Here is a 25,895-nt window from a genome sequence, read left to right as displayed (position 1 = left end):
CCAGGTATTAACTGACTTTTTCAGGTTAATGCGGCCATACTTATAGACAGTACGTCACGAAACATGTTGAGTCATTATCTCATAATTAGATAATTAATTGAATATTTACAAAAACAAAATGCCTACTATTCCACATGGGGCTACCCCTTGGGGAAACCATAAAGAATTGTTGGGGAATAAAAAGTCCCTCTGAATTTTCTTCCAAAACATAGTGCAGTAGAGTATAAAGTTGCACAAAATGAAAGCACTCAAGCAACGTACCAGTACCACAAAACTGTACTTAAGTTTACTATTTGAGAAATGTAGTTTATTACTTTTCACCTCGGAAAAATGCATAAATATTCAGAACGACTGAACAATCTTGGGCTTGGAGGGGTGTGTGAGTCTGCGGTTTGGAGCGGGAGGGAGCTGCAGTGTCAAAAGTGAGGAGCTCAGAGGAAAATTGAAGCCCCATAATGGAAGCATAATGGGCTTAGTGTCAGAGTCTTGCAGACAAGCCGAGGGGGAAGCTGGACTGCCGTCATCCTCTCTTACCTCTAGCCAGTGTAACGGGGTTTAGGAATCAACGAAGAGACAACAACAGGCCCCAAACAGGCTTTAAAAATACACCAACAGCCTAATGGCTGGATGTGGATGGAATTCATAACAACAAAATGGTCACTGGTCGTCTCTTTGTGGGATTGTAGCACATCATGTCTCAGACTCGCGTTGAATACGCAAAAGGTTTCCTCTCAACTCATGTTGGGTTCCTCCTCAAAATCCAAAAGGGGTGATGCAGACTCTGTGGCTAGAGTTTGCAAAAGTGAAGGATGACACTTTTGAAGAAGAATAGCCCAGGCTCTATTCTCCCATGTGATTTGTGAAGGACAGGACATGGATGCATATACAGACATCATGTGGAGATATTTTAATTCACCTCATGTATAGAACAGCTCACTTGCATATGAATCCACTACATGCACAGTACAACAGCTGTCAAGACAAAAAATTGAATTTGAAGGGGTGCCCCTGGCAATGACTACCAATGTTTGTAGACCATCTACAACTGCCATAGATCTGTGAGTGACTGACAGGCTGCAACCAGACATGTTGAGGGGTTATCTAATGCCCTGTGTTGAAGCAGATTTTCAGTTAAGTAACATGGGGGGGGGGGGGGGGAGGAGAGATGAGGGCAGGCGTGGAGCAAGGGAGGGTGTTAGAGTAAAGAGTTAAGCACTGTCGTGTACAAAATGTGAATTTGCATCTTCATGAAGCTGTAGTTAAGATGCAGGATCCAGATTTAGTGTATTCTCATCTGGTTGAGTGTTTGTTTGTTTGTTTGTTTGTTTGTTTGTTTGTGTGTGTGTGTGTGTGTGTGTGTGTGTGTGTGTAGTGTGAGCTGAGGCACAGAAAATGTGCTGATCAGAGGGGGCTTGAGGACGTAGTAAAGTAGATTTGGACTCAGACCATGTGTTGGTTATGTTTGGAGAACATCCACATCTCTCCTATATGACGTAATACTATAGAGGAAGGTTGCAGAGTCCAGTGTTGTATTAACAGTATGTTGTGCATTACTCATACAGTACAAGGGCTGCAGCAGTAAACAGTTCACTGCCGTGTCTGTTTTTTTTATGAATGTTAGAATACAATAGAGCATGTCACACTGTCATGTTAGATGTTAAGTTATCGAATGAGCAGTCGGAGGGAAAGTATTTGTTGAAGACTTTAATGTGATAAATGACAAATGATCAAAGTATTCCTTGAACGTAACATCTGAGTCATGAACAAACGGTCAGAGAGGGCTGACCCAGACTAAAAGGCCTGGCTGATAGTCAGATCTGGGCAGTAGGAGTGGGTGATATGTATCAAATCTTTTATCACAGTATTTCGTATACATTTTCTAAAATATCTTACTGTTTATAGATCAAATAAGTGGACGGGAATGTCTTTTTTTGGTTCATCCAGTGACTTAAATATCTGACAAATCTAGGTACTTCACCACATTGATGCGAAAACCCTGTCATTCCAGTATTGTCAATAAGCAGTCCTGATCATTGCCTGCATTGGTCGATTACAGCAAAAGATATCTAAAGATCCCATGACACAGCGATCTTTGGATCTTTTATATATAATTTAGTGTTCCCCTAATACCATATCTGAAGTCTCTTTCAATTACTGGAGTCGTAATTGTGCACCAATTCAGCCTTGGTGCACAATTACAGCAACTAGAGCCAGTCCCACAATGAGCTTACTTTAGTATGTGCCATTTCTGAGTCTGTAGCTTTTGAGGATGAGAGGGGGGGGGGGGGCAAGGTGGAGGGTCGGGGTCTTGCCTTGACCAACTGCCACTTTGCTCGTTTGAAAGTCATGATGTCTCTCTCATGGGTGGGCCAAATTCTCTGGGCTGACAAAACACATAAAGGGGAGGTAACCTTGACCCTTATGACTTCAAAAGGGGCAATATTCCAGATCGGCCCATCTGAGCTTTCATTTTCTCAAAGGCAGAGCAGGACTTGGTTTACAGCTCTCGTAATTTCTAGCCACTGGTGGACCATAGGCAGGCTGGGGGGACGTATATTAATGTTAAAAAAATCAAAGTGAAATGTTCATGCCAAGGGACCTTCAAGGTTGAACTACTTCAGTACAGCAAAATCCAGCAGTACTTGCAGTATAAGTCATATCACCCAACCCTACTGTGTATACAAAGTCAATATACAGTATTTGGATGATTGAAAGTACATGTGGTTTGCTGCATTTGACACTCATCAAATGGAAGGGCTAATGTTTACACCCTGTAGTTCCACGAAGCTAAGCCAACATAACCAAACTCACCTCAAGTATTTGAAAATCAATTCAGATAAAATCCTGGTTGTAATCCTGGTCTACTAACTGCTGGGGAAGAACAGTCTCTTCAGGGGTGAAGGAGGGATGATGAGGAGGATGGTCAAATGATTGGAGCAGGGATAAGACAAGGACGGGGACGAGGACGAGGGTGGTGGCAGGTGGCTGAGCTAGCCTTTCGGAGCAGTGTAGTTACACAGGAGAGAGGAGATGGCACTGGATTCAGTGACCTCCTCGGGGAGAGAGCCCTCCATGTCTTTGATGGACGGGTCGGCTCCAGCGTTCAGCAGGAGCTCCACAATGTCAGCAAACTCGCACGCTGATGCTACAGAAAAAGAAAAAAAATGGAGTAATTACAAGGAGGAGAAAACAGCAAAGAAGAGCAATAAAATAAGTAGAAAACAAAAAGCATTTATGCAAACATTCTTCCAGGCATATAGCTTTTTGGCCGTGCTAGCAGCTGAAAGACTGCACGGATGGCTATGTTCCATCCATTCATCTTCATGCACTTATCCGGTATCAGGTCGCGGAGGCAGCAACTCCAGCAAGGGGCCCCCAACCTCCCTTTTGTGAGCCACATCAACTAGCTCCAACTGCGGGATCCCGAGGCGTTCCCAGGCCAGTTAGAAAATTGTACCTCTCCACCTAGTCCAAGGGAGGCGCCCAGGAGGCATCCTTACCAGATAGCCGAACCACCTCAACTGGCTCCTTTTGATGCAAATGAGTAGCGGCTCTACTCCGAGCTCCTCTCGAATGACTGAGCTTCTCACCCTATCTCTAAGGGACACGCCAGCCACCCTCCTGAGGAAACCCCTTTCGGCTGTTTGTAACCTGGGTCTTGTTCTTTCGGTAATGACCCAGCCTTCATGACCATAGGTGAGGGTAGGAACGAAAACTGACTGGTAGATTTTGAGCTTTGCCTTCTGGCTTGATAACCTCTTTGTCACAACAGTGCGACAAATGCAATGCAATACCAGTTCTAATACTCATGCTCCATGATCCCCTCACTCGCAAACAAGGACTCACTCCCAGAAGCACCTTGGCGCCTTCTCCATGTCTTCTCCGAACTTTTCCCACACCCGCTGCTTTGCCTCTGTCACGGCAGAGGCTGCAGCCCTTCGGGCCCGTCGGTACCTTGCATCTGTCCCCGGAGTCCTCCAGGATAACATATCCCTGAAAAACTCTGTCTTCAGTCAAACAGCTTCCCTGACCACCGCTGTCCACCAGGGTGTGCGTGGGTTACCGCCCCTTGAAGCACCTAAGACCCTAAGACCACAGCTCGCCGCTGCAGCTTCAGCAATGGAAACTTTGAACATTGTCCACTTAGGTTCAATGCCCCCAGTTTTCACAGGGATGCACAAAAGACTCCGCCAGAGGTGTGAGTTGAAAGTCCATCAATTCAAGGTGGAATACTCCAAACTCTTGTTTGGTGCATATGCACAAACAACAGTCAGAGTTTCCCCCCCATCACCCACAGGCGTAGGGAGGCGACCCTCTTGTCCTCTGGGGTAAGCTCCAACGCAGCGGCGCTCAGCCGGGGGCTTGTGAGTATCCCCACACCCACCCGGCACCTCACACCCTAGACAACTCCGGAGTAGGACAGAGTCCAACCCCTATGGTTCCAGAACCGAGACTGCGTAGAGGTAAGCCCCACCCCAACTGGTAGCAATCTACCTAACGCACAAGTTCCGGCTCCTTCCCCCACAGAGAGGTGACATTCCAAGTCCTCAGAGCCAGCTTCTGCCGCCCGGGTCTGGTATTTTGAAGCCCTTGACCTTTGCTGCCACCCATGAAGGCTATCTTGCCCTGTAGAAATATCTATCTACTATGGATGGATTGCCAAGACATTTAGTACAGATATTCATGTTCCCTTGAGAATGAATCCTAGTTACTTTGGCAATAAAATTGTCTAGCGCCACAGTCAGGTCAAATTTCAAAGTGTCCAAAACTTTGATTTATGACCAAATTACTCCAAAACTAATGACATTTCCATCAGCTTCAGCTGTACTTTATGTTCAGTGCTAATTAGAAAATGTTAGCATGATTACACAACAAGGTAAGATGGTGAACATGGTAAATGCTATACCTGCTAAACATCAAAATATAAACATCGTTAGCATTGAACAAGTTAACATGCTGATGTCAGCATTTTGCTCAAAGCACTGCAGTGCCTAAGCACAGCCTCATAGAGTTGCTTTAAAGTCTGGTTTAAACAATGGTGGTGTATTTAGCAGATGAGTGTGGTTACCCTGTCACTTATTACTAACCTGGATAAATGTGCAGCTCATTACAGACTGTTATGCAGGTGTGAGCCAGAGGTTTGAGTAAATTTGCTTCATCCCTTTCTTCTACAGACTGTAGTTTAGTACAGTATGTACAGTGCTGCAGTTAATGAAAAGCCCATCTGCAGGCCCAGCACTGACACCGGCCTGGACCTGTGGTTCTCTCACACTTCATTTCTGCCCCATTGGCAATTTGTGCCCCACTAAAAGGGTCTTCTCTCTGTATAAGGGGGAGGAGGTGGGGGAGGCTTGCACTTTCTTAACCCAGTTAGCAGGTTCCTGGTTTCCTGATGCACCTCTCGCCCCTCTGGCACCTTGCCTCCCCCCTCTCTTCCTCTCTTGTTCTGAGTGCTCTTCTCTGTCGGTGTCAATCGCTCGCTCCTCTTAAAGAGCAGACTGTGCTGTGCCATGATCGCTGATGTCAGCAAACACAGTGATTGACAGCCAGGCCTTTTAACCTCCAGCCCAGGGGTGGCTGGTGGGCTGGCTGGCGGGAGTGTGCGTGCATGAGATATGATGATACATCGGAATGCATGTGAATGTGTAAGCAAATGCATGTGCATTCTCAGGTTGTGTCTATGAATTGCATGAGGTGTGTGATAATCCACTTATCTTTTAGCCGAATCAGTCTAACAAAGCGTGGCTTATTATTCCAGCCAACCTTGCACTCCTCCTCTTGTTGCTCTAAACAGTATTTTATTTAGCCGGCGGTGTGTGTGTGTGTGTGTGTGTGTGTGTGTGTGTGTGTGTGTGTGTGTGTGTGTGTGTGTGTGTGTGTGTGTGTGTGTGCGCGCACGTGGCGGGTGTCTCGCCTGGGCCTCGAGCTGTAAAAAGTAGCTGGCCCTCAGGGGAACCGTAGAGGAGGAGAACAATTTATGGTGAGCAGTAAACCCTCAATTAATCACTTGCCAGCCACTGTGGCCCTGTGCAAAGAGAGGTGGGAATGAATTTTCATTCTCTGCTATTTGTCTCTTGGAGTTCATCGCTTATGTTTATAAGTCATCTTTTTATGCCCCATCCTCAGGGCTTCCTCTGCTGAGTGTGTTTTTGTGTGCAGATCTACGGTGGGTAATGCAACATGCCCACATCAATGCCACAAAGCTGGGGGGACAGATGGTGACGCCATACACATGCACACACTCAGAGGACAGGGGAAACGCCCCTCAGGGACATGTGTGTTGGGGCATGAGAGGGTCAGGGGAGTCTAAGGACCACTGCTGATTTCCTCTGGGAGGCCTGCCGATTATTACACACACGCAGAACAAAACCAGACATCCACAAATGCTCAGATACATACCAAAGGACACACACACACACACACACACAAACACACAAACACAGACACACACACACAGTAGAATATCAGAAACTTGGTGGAAAAACAACTGTAAAATAGAGATGAGGAACGGAGGAGAGAGCTTTGTCAAATTTGAGACAAATGGCATTTGCAACAAGCTGCTGCACATAAACAAAGCATAATGATGTCAGTGTACGACAGATCCAAAAAGAGATTTTCAACATTTGGAAAAAGACATAAATACGCTTGAGTATAAAAAAGTGAGTATATAACATTTTTTACTACAGAGATTAACAAGAGAGGCCTTCTTACCATAATGTAGCGCTGTCTGTCCTTCATTATCCTGTAAGAAAAAAACAAGTCTGAATAATATCATGTAACAAAATACATAATGGGAGCATTTGGTGTGAGATAAATTAATTTTCCCAAACTTCCCAAGAGTCAACAGGAAAACTTTCAACTACTAGAATACCAATCACCTCTTACTTGTTGGCTGTGGACAAAAGCTGCCACGTTTTCATTGTACCTAAGGCGAATTATGAGTTGATGAGATATTGATTTGAAGAACATGGGACCTGCAAATCAAATCTTTCAACTTGCAGGTGACTAGCAGTTCTGATCAACGTGAACCAATAAGCTACTGAAACTCAACAGATTACTGTGGAGGCGCTTACGGCATTACGTATCTATCCTCTAAAGACAAACTTAGTAACATTTGTTGTGTTAGATATCTGTAGAAGTTCGTTAACAAGTAAAAGCTGAAACAAACTGTATTTGAATTAACTGAATTGCTTTAATATGTACATCTTAAAATCCTTTATGGCAATTAAGGAACCTATCAGCGTGTGCAACAGTGTTGCTCATTTACATGTTTTTGATGACAACAATAGAGCTCTATTGCACAGAGGAATATGTGACCAGGCTTTGGATAGGCAGAAAATACTTGTTGCTTTTAGTCTTTTCATGTAATATGTTAGCATTAAGAAAAATATAAAATATTTGAAGCTCACTTTTTAAAATTAATTAACCATGGAAGCTATGTGACCCAGCTCAGGGACAATGTAGAGAAAAGTGTCGGGGGCTAACCAGAAAATCAGTGGTGGTCTCTTGCGTGCATGTGTGTGTGTGTGTTTGTGTGTGTGTGTGCGTGTCTGTGTGTGTTTATGCGAATATGTGGGTGCGCGGTAAAAATTATACTTGGGGTCAAGGGGTCAATGGTAGAGATATATTTCTTGTTAGAACTGTGGATTGGGGACAGGGATGGTGAAATGTGTGTGTGTGTGTGTGTGTGTGTGTGTGTGTGTGTGTGTGTGTGTGTGTGTGTGTGTGTGTGTGTGTGTGTGTGTGTGTGTAGGTAAGATAAGGCACAATATATGACTGGCTTCATCAACAGGACATTCAGTTCTTAATCACTGTTCAAGCCTGCCTTTGCACCTCATAATGATGATAAATGGTCAAACTGTTGCCCTTAGTCTCAGAACAAGAGCAGTCGTTGAGCTAAGCACAATGGTATCAAATGCCAAAAAACAGATTAAAAGCCAGCAGGCGGCGCAGTGACATTTCCTTCTGTGCCATAAAATGTCAATGCAGTGAAAATACTTCGAAATTACTAAAACTGTTATGGTAAAATTATTCATCAGTCTTTCCACCTTTGCCCTTCTAACAGCAGATCCTCTCATACACCTTCCAGTTTTTGGTCCCTTCCATGTCCTTTCTCCACTCTTCTCCAATTCTTCCTTCTCTTCTTCTTCTGACCTACCTCGTCTCTTTTCTTTCATTACCTTGCACACTGTCGCCTCTCTCTTTTTCCAGTCACTCCTCTCTTTCTTTCTTTCTCTCTTTTCATTACCACATCCACATTTCTCTCTCTTTTCCATTCAGTCTCCTCTTCAATCTTTATCCTTTTCCTTTCCTTCTTCGTCACTTTCCTGTCTTCCCTTTCTAGCTGGGCACAGTGCAGAGTGATCCTATTGTTGTGTGTGTGTCGCTCTCTCAGGGGCTGCACTTCAGGGACCTGCTGATTGGATTAGAGCTTTCTATTCCCTCTGGGTGGATCACAGAGCACAGATGCAAATCGCCACCAGCGTGGAAAGCGTGCCGTAGTTAACCCAAGCCAACAATGCTGTCTGTCTGCAAGTCAAATCACAACCTGTGATGTACTGAGGACATTGTGTCTGTCTCTCACAATGATGGTGAGAGAGAAAGAGAGCGAGATAGAATAGAGATTGAGCAAAAGAGAGATAGAGAACTGAACTAAAATTGACAAATTTATATAAGATGGTGTGAAGGCTAAATTTGACTGTCCAGGCCTTCTTATTAAAACTAAAACGCGCACACACACACACACGGGGCACACACACACACACGGGGCACACACACACACACACACACACACACACACACACACACACACACACACACACACACGGCACAATGGGGCAATGACAGATGTTTATAGCCAGGGCCAAGTGAAAGAGCTTGATGCACATAAATACATACAGTTATAATTAAAGTGTAAGGGGTTTAATCCCTAATCTGCACCAAGCGTTAATCTGCAGTTAGTTATTCAACAAGCACACACACGCGCACACACACACAAAACATGAATGAGTTATTGAAAATGAACAAGCAAAATATGCCTTAAAGTGTAGTGAGCCTGGAAGCAAAACAAAAATACTCTTATACTGTATGTTGCCTGTACACATGCATGTTTTCATGTTCGTGTGTGCGTGCGCGGCATACATGCTTCTTGCATGTTCATGTGAGGGGTCAGAAGCCTGTCCTCTCAGCATTCCCTAATGCCCTTTCATCCAGGATGGAGGCTTGATGGAATCACAGGAAATTGGATTGTCTTCCATTTGCTTTGGAAGCAGCCTGGAAGAGACACTCTTTCCCCTCCCACCACTCTCCCCCAGTACCTACAGTTAGCTACCCCATCCCCCCTCTCTTGTGCACCCCTGTTCCCATCCCATTATGGAGGCATGTTGCACCGTACCCCTGCTTTTACATGTCATCCAAAGTTTCCCCTTGCGGTGCAGAAATACTGGGCTGGATGTCAGCAAAGTGCTCAATAAAGCCGCTGCTTGCACAATACCAGCAGCAGCAGAGCTACAGCACTGTGTAGTGTATCACCCTAATGGGGTGGAGCAATATGCTTAGAAGCAGCATGGATTGGGATTGATCTATAAGTACAAATGCAGTTTTGCTGAATTTAAGTCACACCAATCTATCATTTCTACCACACAAATGATGGGAAGCAAGATGAATGAAAGAGAAAGACGGCAAATCAAGAATGTAGAAAGATATGAGCACACAGTTGTATTTCTTAACAGATCCAAATAATACAGTGAGATGATCTTGTGTAAATATTTGTGTTTCTTTCATTCAGATTGCCCTGCAGGAAAGTCCAGGTCCAACTCAGAGTCAGACTGAGGCCAACTAGGACCAAATGAAACACTGTCTGACAGCACACAAAGGGACTGTCAGAGATGTTGTGTTCATTTCTGGAAAGTGGTTTTGTTTGTTTTCTTAGTCAGTCTTCCTCCGTGAACCTCAGATGACAAGAGAAGAATACTCAAAACATTCAACCCAAGCTGTTTACAACAGCATTAGGTGGAAGGATTAAGGGCATAGCATAGGCAGAAAGTTAACGCAGTCAGGGATACAAATAGGATGCTGAGGTCCTTTGAGTCTCCTCTTGAAACTAGGTTTCATTCCTTTTGTCTGTGTCTGAGCCAGAGGAGAGATTGTAGGTAGAGGTTAAAGTTATGTCAGGTCTGAGACTGAAGAAAGCACTGTGTGTGTGTGTGTGTGTGTGTGTGTGTGTGTGTGTGTGTTTGTGTGTGTGTGATTGTATGTAGGCGTGTGTGGTGTCCGAATGGATTGTAAAAACGTTCATCGTTCATACCATGTCACTCCAACTGACAATGGTCTGTGGCACCTATATGGTGTAAAGGTTTATGGTTGTACTGTATATGTACCGTGGCTTGAATAAGTTTACACACCCATGCTAAAGTTGATTAAAAAGAGGAATAAAAAAACATCTTTTGGAAATTGATCTTAATGCCTTAATTCAAAAAATTTAGGAAAATCCAACCTTTTAAGGACACCAATTTGCTTTGTGAATGAATAATGTATTGTAAATAATGTTCTTCCTTAAAATACAGGGGGCATAAGTATACACACCTCTATGTTACATAGAGATAAGCACATTTTTATTTTAAAAGGCCAGTTTTTCATGGATCCAGGATACTATGCTTCCTGATAAAGTTCCCTTGGCCTTGCACATAGAAATAGTTCTATGTGCTATCATTCTAATAACTACTAATAAGAATGGTGTCATTCTCAACCGTAGAAGTAATTTAAGTGGTATATATTTTAAAATGGACAAAACATTAATTCAACATTATTTGCACACCATGGCTTCATCACTGTCTTTCAGTAACACATGTTCAACAATGAAATAAAAATTATTATATATAATAAATAACAAACTACTTAAAGGTGAAAAATTTAACATCAATAAATCATTGCTACAGTCATTTTGAGACATTAGTGTAATTAAACCAACAAGACCTTAGCCAAGTTGATTGGCATACATATTGGCTACTCCACAAAACAAGAAGGGTCTTATTCTTCCAGAGTGAGCAGTACAACACTTTCAGAGGCAGAGGGTTATCTGCAAAAGGAAAAAAAAAAAAAAAAAGAAGTCAACCCACTATAGCTGAATAAAAAAGGTAATGCAGACATCCTGAGCTGCAACTCCTCTTATGGCCACTAACTGTATTTAACATAAACTCAAATATATCTATTTTTTCTCACTATCATATCCTCTCCACTATCATACTCTACCTCTTCATTTCTCCTTTAGCTCTTTTTCTCTGTCTCATCTTTCTGTCTCAGTAAAGTTTCTTAAGGTTTTGTTTTTCCCTCTCTTCCTTTACTCCCCCCTACTGTCCCTGACAGCAACATTAAACAAGTGGGGAAAAATGGACAAGCAATTATGATTTATGATCAATGCATGCAGCAGCTGCTGACTTTTATAATGACAGTGGTCGGGGGAGGGAGAGAAAGAGTGAGGGGGGATGAGTGTGTGGATCAGTCTCCAGGGTGTGTGTGTGTGGGGAAGATGAGGGGTGAATCGATAAGCGACTGGGATCATTGGTATGCAGATTCCAGCAGATAGCATTATGATGAGCAGGTGCCATTAATCAGAAAGCAGAACACAGATCGGAGTAAGATGGAGGAGAAGAAGACTCTCCATCACTGGGTCCCATCTGTAACTAGAGCAGCTACTGTGGCACCAGACAGAACCAACTTATAGCAATTTTAAAGAACATTCATTGCTAATTCTGCTGAATATACTGCTTAGCATTTTCCAAAACATACAGTACCATGCTTTTTTTTAAAAAAATTTTTTAGATTTGTTGCATGCAGTCTGGGGAAAAAAATCTACTTCCAGCACCTTAAAACCCTCTTGACATAGGTAGCCTACTATGTCTAAATATGAAAGTTATACTATTGTCACATGGATTTGAAACGTTCCCCTTGTTTCTGTATTTAAAGGCAGTGTTGGTAACCTTGAAAAACTAGCAAAAACTAAGAGTGGAATCTTCACGGGGCTCTGTCGAACCCCTCCTCTTGCCCTTGGGGCTCCGGCCCACAAACACACGTACATGAGCATCACTACATCGCTGCTTTTTCAGTTCCAGTCTTTTTTTCTCAGCTTTTTCTAGCAGGGCAGCGGGTGGTAGCAAGGAACCATGGCAGTGGCAAATTGTGCTGTGTTTTCTCTGAGTAGACTGCAGTAGCTTTGGCGACGGCGACGTGCATTGAGCTCGGGCTCGTACACGGGAGGGGTAGAGTATACATGCAGCGGGGCAAGCATGCATTTCAAACCACATATAAAAGAGTAAATATTGGAAATAGTTACCAACCCTGCCTTTAAGTAAACATCTGGAATTTTAAAGTCTGCTATATGACAGAAGCCAAACCATCAAATTCACGCAATATTTTTCATGTCATTGTAACTCTTGTTTTTCCTATCGCCCAGCAGCTAACTCTAAAATCACATTAAACCAGCAAAAAAACGTCTATTGGGATTATTTCATCTCAAGAAACCAGCAGCAGTCCTGAAGGTAGGAGATTAAGCTAAAAACATGTTTTGGTATGCTGGGAAATAGTTGCTGGTGATGTAAACTAAACATGATGTAATTATGCAGAATCGTCCTTACATTTCCTGAGATGAGGTAAGAAATTATCATTCAAGTGTATTTATTGTATGTAAAGGCCTGTGCATGCACATGAGCTTGCAGTATGTTTGCTGTGTGTGTTGACTGCCAGATGTGCGCGTGTGCGTGCGTGTGTGTTGGGAAGGCCCCGTGTTAAAAGGATCTGTTGACCGGGGCCAGCCCTAATTGAATCTGGGTCTCCTCTCTGAGCATGGAGAGGTAACCTTGCCACTCAGCGTGTGAGCACTGCCACCAATGGTCGATTAGCCTGACGCCAAACTCCCTGTCCTTCACACCTCCTGGGAGTGTCCTTCAGGTGCCCGGGTGACCCCCCCCCCCCCCTTCCCTATTACACCCATAGCTGCAATCAGTAGCATCACAGTTTGGGGGGGTATCCTGAATGATTCACAGGTCCGGAGCTGACAGGGGTCCTGGAGGTTGCTAGGGATTATATTTATTTATCGTGTCAGAGTTGTCACGAAGTCCAAAAGTGTGACACACCCAGATGTTAGAAAAATATTGTCCTCAATTAAAATGCCAATACTTTGATGAAATATGACAAGGGGCCATGAATCCAAAACTACATAGTTTTTAATTAAAGAACATCTAAAATGTATACACATGTTATAACAACATAACATGGCGCACATGACATTTATGACCCTTAGAAAGGTATAATGTGCAATTTTAGTTCAGACCATCCCATAAAACATTTTCAAACAATCAGTTGAAAGTGAAAGTGCCATACAATGTTGGTTCTGTTTCTACTGAAACAGTCCCTGAGCTGTCGTCGCTCACCTGATCCACCGCCATCTTGGCGCCTGCTAGGCGGCCTAGAAGCTGATTTGTCACTGTAGTGGTTCTGGGCTCAACTATTTTTTCTTCCATTTGGTTTTTGTTAGTCAAAGATTTTTTTTTTATACTCAGTAACAGACTGGATTTGTAATGAAGTGAAATACAATAATTCACTCAAAACGTAATCAAGTACATTTTAAATTGCTGACTTTAAAAACTTTTTGAAAAATACACTATACACTAAAGTAATAAAAGTGTCTGAAGCTCGATCTGAGTGTAAAAGCTCCTTTAAAAGCTTGCACATACTGTACCTTTACCCACAATAGCCTGGTTTTCTTGCATGTTTCATGTTTCTGTCAAACAAGACAAAAGACGCCTCTCTTTTTCTCTAAGTCTCAATTCTCATCAACGCTGTTGTCTAAATCCCCCCCCCCCCCCCCCCCCCCCCCCCCCCCCCCCCCCCCCCACACACACACACACACACACGTTTCCCTCTCCTCCCCATGTCAGGGAGCTTGCTTGTTCCCATGGGACACCTTAGCCTCCATTAAAGCCATCAGAGAGGAGGATGAGGTTGGGACTAAGAATTAACATCGCCAGAGGCCCCGTCTGTCCTCCTGCGGCTCATCCATGATGTTTAAAAAGAAATATATGAAATAAATAAATGCATAAAAGAGTGTAATATGAAAATCAATGGCCAAGCAGCGGGGGCTGCGGCTGAGGCATTTGAAATGAGGGACTCATAAAGCTGAGTACTGCGGGAGACTGATGGAAGGCAAAACACTTACTTTGTTTATTCTCTCTCCTCACCCCGGTCCCCTCCCCTCGCTGTCTGTATCCAGCTCTCACTCTCTCACTCCCTCACTCTCCCCCCTTGTGTCTGAAGCGGTCGAGGACAGCTTTAATGCTCCTGATAATTTATGTGGACGGTTAAGAACGATGGAAATCAAATAGTTGAGTGTAGGCAAGGCCCAGTGAGTGGCCAATAAGAAAGAAACAACAGCTGATGATAGCAAAGAGGACTGTTACCTGCTGGAATGGCCCTTTAGGCCGCAATATTACTGTCAAGTAGCTGGCTCTTTTCTGAGTGCTCATATTATAGATTCATAACTGTATCTATGTCTGATAGGGCCTTTTAACACAGCGCGGCAACAGCTTGCATTTCACTGAGTCAAGCTAATGTGCAGCAAGTACTAAACATGAATCCTATGAGAGCAGCTTAAAGTGTGGCGTGTAAAATGTCAAGTGGTGTGTTTTGTGGCTACGGGGACTTTTATGTGTGTGTATTATACGTTACCAAGGTTTGCTCCGATTCCTCTAGTTAAACATGTGCATACATACTGTAGGCAGGCAGATGCAAACACATTTGGAAATGCAAGAGCAATCAATTACACTTGGGCCTATTATAAAGAGGAAGCAAGGAATGGCTTTCTAAATATCTGCATTAATGTGTGCACTAAGCTGTGGGAGTGTCTCAATGTCAACTATTAATCTGTTTCAGAGACATGTGAGTGTGTGAAGGTGCACACTGTAGCCTTGACATCCTGCTTGCGTCAATGCTTAGCTAAATAGGAACCATTTACATGGTGTAAGCTGTGGACACATGCAAAGGAACATGCATGTACATATTATTCTCTTGCTTCTTCTCTGCTTGTTTCTACGGTTGGGCAATATGGATAAAAAATGTTATCACAGTATATGTAAATTTTAAATTTTGGTATCAATATATAGCATGGTATAATTTCTGGAAAAAGTTGAGAAACTGTGGAGGAAGTAACCAGATATAAATGTCTAGTTTTGGCTTATTCAGTAAATGAAATACCTGATGATGTTTATTTTTTTCAAATAACATTCAGATCTTATATAATACTGCCATAAAGTCGTCATGCTAATTAATTTTTAAGATAGTCAATAACGTCCTAATGCTCCCAGAGAGGGGAAAGGGACACATACCATCTCACATCTTTCTTTACTCTATTACTCCCTCCATTCTATTTTTTTTCTCCCCCTTTTTATTCTTTGTATCCTTGATATATTCTGTTTTCTTACTTTCCCACCTTGCTGCCTTCTCTTTCTTAAAGACCCTATATATTCTGGGGGAGAACTTGCACAATTACAAACACTGGTACACACACGTGCACACACACAATTATGACGAATCTTGCTGGATATTTGTTATGACTGGCCTGACTGAGCCATTAGTTATAGGAGGCAGTGCTGGGAAAGGGGAGGGCTACAAACGTGTAATAATGCCTCCACCATGGAATTTCAATCAACCACCATGGTGTGTGTGTGTGTGTGTGTGTGTGTGTTTTTTGATCACACAAGTAGTTGACACCACAGTAGAGACCACAGATGAGCTGGTTCAGTGTTCTTTGTTTGCTACAATAGCAATCTTGTTGTAGCAAACAACAAAAATCATTTAAACGCGGCATAATATCAGAAAGGTTACAGTTTTTAATTTTTTGCTGAATGCTGCAACTTCAATATCAAATGTCTTCATTTTGATACAGGCTGATACGCTTTTTCATGAAACGTGACCATTGAACAGATGCTAATGCTTAAGATTTGTTAAGATTGATTAAAATGGAAAATTTTCTTCAACATCCTTCTAGATTTTTGAGCTGGGGATTTAGCACAGATCCAGCATACCTCATTTAGGAAACAGTCAGAAACACTGTTAACTGCTGCAGCCCATATTTATATAGCAGTCTGAGGTTTATTATTGTTTTTATTAATTTAACATGCAGTACATCTGCACTGTTTCAAACCAACAATTATAACTTTAAATCAAGGAATCTGCGTGTCTCCCATTTTCAATGTTACCGCGCATCGGTATCTGTCTATATCGATGTACACAGGGAAATATTTGAGAGTTTTAATCCTTCTATACTTTATTTTTTAAACTTGAATACAGTAACTAACTAAATAACCAAAGAAATAAATGGGTATTAAATAACCTGTGCTGTCTGGGATGTTTAAGAGCTCTTTGGTAAACAAACTATGTGTTAAAGAAACTTCTGGAATGATCGTAAACATACTGTGTCTTTGGCACTCTGTACTGCAATGTCTTGTTACTTATCAAATCGACATGTAGGTCAACATTTACATCAATACTGACATATGCAAGGACCTCATATCGGAGGAAATATCACTTTGGTCGATTTATTGGTCCAGCTTTAAAAGGTCAGCACAGATGGCAAGCAACTAGTGTGAAAATTTGACTGTTGAAAGAAACATCCTTTTAAATTATAAAGATTTCCCAAGTTCTTCCCTGACATCTGACTGCATTTATCAGTTAAACTGAGAACTCCCACAGTCAAGAATTCACTGTTTTACTCCATTACATCAACAGCCTGAGTCCACCCACACCGCTCACATCAATATCAAATCGATGGATCCATATCTTAAGAGAGACTTTGCCACAACAAATCAGCCATGCACACATATATATTTGGAGCTCCATTGCACAATTTTACACAAAAGTATACAAACACAAACTATTGTTACCAGTAAAGAATACTTTTCTACAATCTAACTAAAATAATAAAACTCTACACTAAAGTAATGTAAGTACAGGGAAACTTAAGATATGCCAGTCTGCCAGTCAGGGAAGGCTCAAATCCTCACAACAGCCACACGCACACAGATATTGCTGAAGGTTCGACATGCAGACTATGTGTACAAGACTTGTTGTGTTATCTTTTCCCACCAATTGTAGGCCGCCCAGTCAGATATTTATTACTATTGATCTAGCTGGTCTTGGCTGGAGACTTTTGTTCTGCCGGCTCGAGGCTCTGACCTCAATTAAGTTATGAATTTCTATCTGATAGACTGGGAGCGCTTGGGGCCTGCCGTAGCCGTGCTACCACACTGGATTAATTAGAATTAGCGGTGCTGCGAGTCGCCCTCCCCGCCTCATGGATCATGTTGTTTTAATACAAAGTAGAGGCAGAGGCGTGGGAGGGATGGAGTGAAGGGGACGGGAGTGTTGGGGGGAAGGGAGAGTGATGAGGAGAGGGGAAAGAAGGAGACAGACGGAAAGGCAAAAAACAAAACAGGCATGAGTCGAGTAAAAGGATGTGAGAAACAGCCATGTGCTTAAAACCTGCACTGCTTTTTTCCTTCAATCACCTACTTTAAACCTTAACAATGTTACCTACCTGGCATTGTGTTTGTGTTGTGATTACCTGAATCTCACCTGTCCTTCCTCTTTGTCAGCCTAATCCTGCTTTGGTCCTTTACCATCTCAGTAATCACTGCAGGTCAACCATTATATAGATCTACTCTGGACCATTCTTGACCTTTGTTGGAGGTTTGCAGCACCTCCGCACCAGAGCCCTGCCTTTCTGACTCCAGTTCCCATGAAAGGGCATGTCCTGTCTATGAATGCATTTATTTACATTGCAACCCTACAGCTTGTAGTGAGGGTCAGAGGAGGGTTCAGGTGGGATTTCCACCTGTGGTTGTGGGATTACAACGACTGGACGGAGAATGACCACAGGGAGAGTGGAAACACACAAACACAGGTCGTCTAGACCAGTGGTTCCCGAAGTGGGGGTCGGGACCCATGGGAGGGTCGCGAGCCAGAGGGGGGGGGGTTGCAAGTTGATTTCCAGAAATAAAATAGTGGCTAAATTTAAAATAAAACCAAGCAAATAAATTAAAAAGGGAACAGCTCTTTTGATTTAAAACAAAGGCAAATCATCTGACATCCGAGGTGTAGGACGCATTGGTTGAACTGTCAAGCGACCGAACCTTGAAGACAGCGTGTAATTCTAAGACGCTGGCTGAGTTTTTGATATCAATTGAGAGGAAATACCCACAGCTATCCAAGCCGGCTTTGAATGTGCTGAGGCCCTTTGGCACTACCTAACAGGGCGGCTGCGGCTCAGTGGTAGAGCGGTTGCCTGCCAATCGAAAGGTTGGGGGTTCAATCCCTGGTCCTGCAGTCCCATGTCGAAGTGTCCTTGGGCAAGACACTGAACCCCATCGGGGGCATCGGAGTGTGAATGTGTGTGAGTGTATATCTGATGAGCAGGTTGCACCTTGTACGGCAGCCTTGGCCACAGTGTATGAATGTGTGTGAATGGTCAATGTTTCCTGTATGATGTAAAAGCGCTTTGAGTAGTCGTTAAGACTAGAAAAGCGCTATATAATTACAGCACATTTACTTGTACAAAAAGACTTTCTCTGCACTGATGTACCTTAAAAATAACTACAGATCGCGACTGAATGTGAAGGATGACCTCCGGGTAGCGGTCTCCAACACTAAACCAAGATTGCACTTGCTGTGCTCCAAACATATTGTACATCCATCTCATTAGGTGAGGTTAAGTTCAAATTAAAGTAATGAGTATATTACTGTAGAATAATGTTGTGCCTGTTGTGTTTTTTTGTGTTGTCAATATGCTCGTGTTTGGATATGCCTATAGTGCGTGCGTGGTTACGCGCAATGTTTATATACGTTTATAGTGGGGGGGATCGCAAGTCATTTGCACCGTTACTTTGGGGGTCGTGGGCTGAAAGTTTTGGGAACCCCTGGTCTAGACCATGAAAGGCCATAATCCTCAACTCTAAGTTAACCCAATTTTGAATGAGTCTTCATTTACATTGTTTAAACTTTTCTCTAAAGGAAAAGTTCAACATTCTGGGAATTATCCTTATCTTTTTTTGTAGGAAATTTCCTTCTTCCTTTATTTTTGGGAAATACGGACATTATTGTTTTTATTGCCTTTATAGCGGAATTAACAGTAGATCGAAAAATAACTAAGATACACCTTATACATTTATTCTCTTGCTTTTTCTTTGTTTGCTTTCCGTTGTTTCTGTATTGTTAATGGTGCTGTTATGTTTCTCATGTCTATTCTGTATATTATTTATTTTTCAATTATTTATTACAGAAACTTGCTGTGAAACATGTCAACTGAGTCATGTCAGTGACTTGTAATCAGTGCTGGGTATCGACATTCAGCAAGTTTGGTTAAAGAACTAGCTGTATTAGAACAGTTTATTAAAATGTTGATACCCAGCACTAATTACAAGTAACCTACTATATCAAAGCAAAACTGTTTTGAAACCCACAACATTTTAAAATGTCTTCCACAAAATGTAAATCTAAAAAATCTATTCAACAAAATAAGCAAAACATTTTGAAAACATTTGTATTTAATTCTATATTTACACAAAGCAGCAGTGGAAAATCTTGATATCTCACCCTATTTTTAATGTCTTAAAACAATTATACTTCCTCTATTTGAACAAAACTAAACCCTAATTAGTAAAGAATCTGTACTGTGGGATCTGTTTTCACTGCTGTTGTGATATGATGGAATGCACTAAACTTAATCTAATACCTCATTAATACTCTTAAATACATTCTAGCACAAAGAATACAAGTCCAGTGTTTAAGCCTTAATTTCCATTATTACATTAAGTGAGGTTTTACTGTCATCTTTCCCACAGTTTCTGCCCTACTTTCTCTGGGTGTATTAGGTGAGGGAGCGCTGATACGGTGAGGATGGGGGTACCAACCCCATCTACTATTGGCAGTTGGCATAGCTGTGATCTGTGTATACACACACACACACACACACACACACACACACACACACACACACACACACACACACACACACACACACACACACACACACACACACACACACACACACACACACACACACACACACACACACACACACACACACACAGCTACCTATTGTAGTCCTTCCCTGCCTTGATCCAGGATTAACTATCAAACAAGCATTTAATGCAGGTTACCAGGGTTTGGGAACAATTCACTAAAACAATCAGTTGATTAATTCTGAACGATTTTCCCCCTCTGCCAAGCAAATAATAATACTTTTTGTTTTAACTCTGCAAGTCCCCCTCCCCTTTTTAATCAACAAATTAAGCATAAATCATGTTTGATCTTTATTTACTGGTTGCTCGGCAGTTGGTAGAGGTCAAGAGAGATTACTGGTTTGCTCTAATAGCCTGCAAAAAACTCAAACATTTCTCTATTCTACTCACGACCTCCTATACTCTTTGTTTCATATTACAGGGGCTTTTGGCAAAAGAGACAGAAGCGTAAAGCTGCTCCATCAAGTTTTTATCTTTCTCTAATATAACTAACCTTCCTTTCCTTATTCTCTTGCTTAATTTTCCTTAACGACTTAACCCAAAGTAAAACAAAACAAAAGTATGTTCGAGCAGGTTCTAATGAGAAGCATATTGTTCTGTAAGCTTTACATACTGAGATAATTTGGCATTGCGACGGAGTGGTATGATTTAGCTGACTATATTTTTCTCTCAGCCACCTCTTTGCCAACTCATAAATCTGCTACCAGTAACTCTGCTTCAGAGGTCCAGTGTCTTTAATATTAAGGCTTCTCCATGGACAGCTTCCTTTAACACCTGAGAGACAGACAGGTGAAAAGGTCCTTAATGCATGCACTTCAGGATATGTCTTTGCTCTGATTGGCTCCTGATGCACCCGTCTGAAACCTTATTTTTTGTTTTTCCTGTCTTCGTGTACACATGACTTTAAATAATTAAAACACACCTTCAAGCTCTAAATTGCCATCACCCTCGTTTTGTTTCCTAGAATTAAAATGACTCTGGATCAAACAAGGAACACTGTATTATTTCCCTCTGTGTGTTTTCATACAAAAAGCAGTCAAATTAGACAGTGTGAGTGACATTAACTTTAAAGTCTACTCAAATTCAGCCACCCATTTTAACTACATGGCCAAAGATTTATGTTTCCTACTTTGGCTGCTGAAATATCTTGGCACATTGAAATATCAATTTATATTTTATTGATAGATACATGACTGTAAATACGCTGCTACATCTTACTAAAGGACAAAAGCCTCCATCTACACATCAATCCTGCTTGGCTGACACTATCTTCATATGGCTCTAAATCATTAGTGAAGTGTTTTCGTAGTTATCCTACTGTTAAGTCTTTTATGAACCATTCTCTACAAATCCCCCCCTCCATGCAAACATTCAAAACAAAAGGGGCCATGCATGACCACAAAAGAGAAAGTCATTTGTGAAATGTCCTGATTATGTGGGTTGTGCAACGTAAAACAATTTGTCTGATTACTTCCAATTGATTTGGCCTTACAGTTAAAGCTTCAGTGTTCAGCCCGGTGAACTGCACTGTGTCGTGCTGCTGGGCAGGGAAGAGGAGTAATTTCTCCGATGTGCAGCTGAGCCAGCTTACTGCAAAAGCTAAAGCCTCCTGGATGCTGCTAAACCTCAGGGAGGCTAAACACTAGGCTAGCTACCAGCTAACTCTGTCTGCTAAAGCCCAGGGGGATTTGTCTGTGGCACAAAGTGAATTAAAGGTGACCTTCTGGAGAGGATGGAGAGAAAAAAGAGAAGGGCAATGTGGAAGCTGGAGATGTCACTATTTGCCTTGGGTTTGCATGTCATGTACATGTGTATGTACATGTGTGCAGAGTTACAAGGAATGAGAAAGCTCCTGGGACTTTCCTCTCATCCCCACCCTAAATCCATCTATACACACTCTATTACACATCTCTATATTCTGAACTGACTTCTAGAACAAATTACAGCCACTAGACTAGAAAATGTTGCAACACATCTTTGTTAACTTCAAGAGATCAAACAAACACATTAAAGGTCTCTGGCAGAGCAAATCCTTTGCAATTGAGTAAATAAGTGTTATTAAAAAAACTTTGCAGTGCATAAATTTCTATGTTCTTCCGCCACTGAAAAAAAAAACTATCCCTGACTCCAGCTCTCAAGTTCAGTAATTTATGCAATTATAGAGGTAGAATCTAATAACGTAATCAAGATCTGAAGTCACGCTCCACTTCTGGGCAAGTCGCTCTTCCACAATACATTTTCCTATAGAGGGCTTCCTTCATTGATCTTTTTGAAAATATGAGACACAATACTGGTGTTTGCAGTATTTATAACACAGGTCAAAACTCAAGGGAGCTGTAGCCGTTGAATGATAACAAAGCAAATGCTTTTAGATCTTTCTTATAAATAAGAAATGGAAATTGAAAAACAACTCCTTAAAACAGCCTCTAATGTCAATAAATTCAAAGGAGAAAGACCAGGTAAATACTGTACAAGAAGTCGTCACACAATTTAAATAAGAGGATCTCGTTTGGCTTCCAGTCATTCATTTACCATTTAATTATCACAGAAGGAAAGACAGAAAAAGAGCTCACCTGACTGTTGATGTCTGCTTTGTGCTGCAGTAATACAGAAACCAGCTCCTTGTGTCCTCTGTCACAGGACCAGTGCAGGAGAGCCCGGCCCTGCAAACACACATGCAAGTGCACATCAGCTCACTACTACTGCAGAATCCGGCGTACTTTTAATGGCATGTACGAAGGTTTGAATTATATTTATTTAACACCACTTGCATGTTTAAATTAGCTTTTTCTTGCATGCAGTGTCATGTCTGTCATTTCACACAGTCATGAATTACACCTAAAACACACAGAGCATCCTCCTCTACCTTGTCTACCTCCTCCTCCTCTTCCTCCTCCTCAAATTTAGCTTTCACTTCAACCTTTTTCTTTGCTTTCAGACAAAATAAATTATGCACGACAATCCAGAAACCCAAAGCCTCTGGGCCTCAGTTCCATAATGATCTGCAGACAGAGTGACAAAATGTGTGTATGTGTGTGCATGTCAGTTCATGTGTGTGCAATAAGGTGGTTCAAGCCCAGACCAAAGAGGGCTCACAGACAATTTGTAGTAACCTGCACCCAGTCTGTAAAGGTTGACACTGTGCACAAAATAAGAGCAGCCCCCTTGATAAGCAAACCTCCCACTTTATCTCTCACACACACACACACACACACACACACACACACACACACACACGCACACACACAGACACACAGACACACAGACACACAGACACACACACAGACACACACACACACACACACACACACACACACACTCACACACTCACACACCTAAGGTCCAAGATCCTTGTTCTAATAAAACCATGCAAGCTCATTTTTCAGTCAGGCCAATTAGGTAAAACAAACTCCAAGTTCAATTCTGTTGCTTAAACCATATTGATCACCATGGCTGCATGTTAAAATGGATACCAGAATGCCAATAACTTGCTCCCTCTTGCTCTCTCTCTCTCTCCTTCACTCTTTTTCCTACTCTCTTCCAGGTGTTTCTGTAGCTGGCCACATTTTCACCAAAGACCAGAGTTTACTACTTTCAATAGGATATTGTGACGCATGCGCACACACACACACACACACACACACACACACACACACACACACACACACACACACACACACACACACACACACACACACACACACACACACACACACACAGTTTTCTTCTCCCTATCTTGTCTTTTTGGCTCTGCCCCAAATCACACTTCTGGTTTGGCATGTTTGAGTTAGTATTAATATGCTATGCAAGGTTTGCAAGAATGCAAAAAAGTCTGCAAGTGTGATGCACTTTTGCAAAATACCAACATGTGGTAATATAAAGCTAAAATCACAATGGGAGCATACATACACATGCAAATGTATCTAAATCTTTAATACCATTCGCTTCATTAGGCATTCTAAAGTCAAATACTCAAATACTCAGAGTAATTGTTCCAGATTTAAAAATAAACCATATTCATATTAAAAATGCAATCAGAATTAGACTGAAATTGATATATAATGCAAGCATTTGGAACAGTGACAATAATTTAAAGCGCTCATATTATGCTCATTTTCAGGTTCATAGTTGTATTTTGAGGTTGTACCAGAATAGGTTTACATGGTTTCATTTGTAAAAAACACCATATTTTGTTGTACTGCACATTTCTGCAGATCCTGTTTTCACTCTGTGTGTTTAGCCCTCTGTTTTAGCTACAGAGTGAGACATCTCTGTTCAAAAACTATCTTTGTTGGGAGTCACACATGCGCAGTACGTAGGTAAGATCCCGTCAGCTAGATAACTCTTTCTCTAACTTTGTTCAGTATCAGGCAGGCTTGACTGGGAGACTTCTTCTAAACGAGGGAGCACTTGGGGAATACCTGCAGAACAGGGATATGGAAGTAGTTTTTTTTAGATCATGGTGAACTAGTGTGTGTTGTAGCAGTGTTTTGCCATTGTGAACGAGCTAGTATACTAGTGCTAGCATGCTACTGTGACGGTAGAAAACTGTTTTTCCCAAGTTTGTATGCGTGTGGAAGCACCAGAGACCCGAAATAACACCCCAAAGGGGATTGTGACTTTAAAAACGGTGTCCTTTTTTTATGAACTTAGTTGAATTTATGAGTTACATTGCAGTACAGGCCTTTCCAAAATGTTTCATCATACAAAAGGTTATTTCCTGATTTGTGTTATTTTTTTGTGACTCAATCAACAATATAACTAAATAGCTCCATGGAATAAAACAATTGGATTTCTTCTATCGTTCTCTGGATTTTTTCCATTTTCGTTTTATTGTTATTTGATTAATATTGTAATGCTAGATAGCTGTTAATTACCTAAAAAGCATCTGAAGCTAAGGAACCGAGCGCAATGATGAACAGAATGAGTTCATTAACCAAGCATGTCCTAATGTGTTCTTAAAGCTTCCACACACTTGCAAATCTAAACGTATATTTGGCTTTGTTGGAAGGTACTAGAAATAAACAAAGACATGTAGAGATTTGGCCACACATCCAAAGAGTGAGTACTGGGCCTCTCTCTCTCTCTCTCTCTCTCTGAGCTGCAGGAGCAGATCAGGCTTCTTGCTGGTGTGAAACTTCACCATTGCCCTCTGCTGTTGAGCAAGCTGCGCTGCAGGAGCGCAAATGGCAACAATGGCAGTGGACAGACAAAGCTTTCACTGCCGAGGTCCCTAAACCATCTGGCCTCTGAGTTGAAAACTCACCAGCAGACTAGCTGCTTATTTGAAGAAAGGCTATGATGATGGCGAGGCAGAGAGCGAGCCATTTGGCTGATAATGAATCGGGGACAGATGACTGGATTTCAGGGTCAATCCAGAAAACACCTTGCAATGGCAACAGCGGTTCACAGAATTTACTCATCTCTGCCTGAGGAGTGGTTCCCATGTGTTTGTGGCTTCAGATAATTAAAACCATTATGTAACAATTGCAAAAATGAGCTGCTTGAACCATCCCCCGGTGACCTGTATTATCCATCATTCTCCACTGATCATCATCTGCCCTCCTCCACAAGGGGTCGGAGCACATAACAATAACCCTGTGGCTGGTACAGACTCAGTTCCTTGCTAAAGGACACCTCAGCAAGGGGAATCCCTCCTGACATGGGGTTTAAACATTGATCCTCTGGATAATTTCTCTGCACCCCCTGTTGCCACTTACCAACTATGACATTCCAGTGTTGTCATGTAAAAGCGCGCTCATATAAGTCCAATTCTTGCTTCATTGCACTGGCTTCCTGTACGTTTTAGGATTGATTTTAAGATTT

The 25,895-nt window shown here is 42.0% G+C and overlaps 1 protein-coding gene across 2 annotated transcripts in view; it reads right to left on the bottom strand.

The window, feature by feature from the left end:
• Positions 1 to 2,413: 2,413 nt before the first annotated feature.
• acbd6 (acyl-CoA binding domain containing 6) overlaps positions 2,414 to 25,895 on the bottom strand; it is a 31,775-nt gene continuing 8,293 nt past the window's right edge. Inside the window, exons 6-8 of one of the 2 annotated variants that reach the window (XM_034882593.1) lie at positions 22,643 to 22,732; positions 6,712 to 6,742; positions 2,425 to 3,145 (exon numbers count right to left, since the gene is read on the bottom strand). In XM_034882593.1, the coding sequence (XP_034738484.1) occupies positions 2,991 to 3,145; positions 6,712 to 6,742; positions 22,643 to 22,732 (276 nt within the window). In that variant the 3' untranslated portion in view covers positions 2,425 to 2,990. Of the gene's footprint in view, positions 3,146 to 6,711; positions 6,743 to 22,642; positions 22,733 to 25,895 lie in introns of both variants that reach the window. The other variant, XM_034882594.1, reaches the window with a different exon arrangement.

This window comes from Etheostoma cragini, chromosome 9, assembly GCF_013103735.1.
Source record: "Etheostoma cragini isolate CJK2018 chromosome 9, CSU_Ecrag_1.0, whole genome shotgun sequence".
In the NCBI taxonomy this organism is placed as follows: domain Eukaryota; kingdom Metazoa; phylum Chordata; class Actinopteri; order Perciformes; family Percidae; genus Etheostoma; species Etheostoma cragini.
This window is presented reverse-complemented; position numbering and strand designations above follow the sequence as displayed.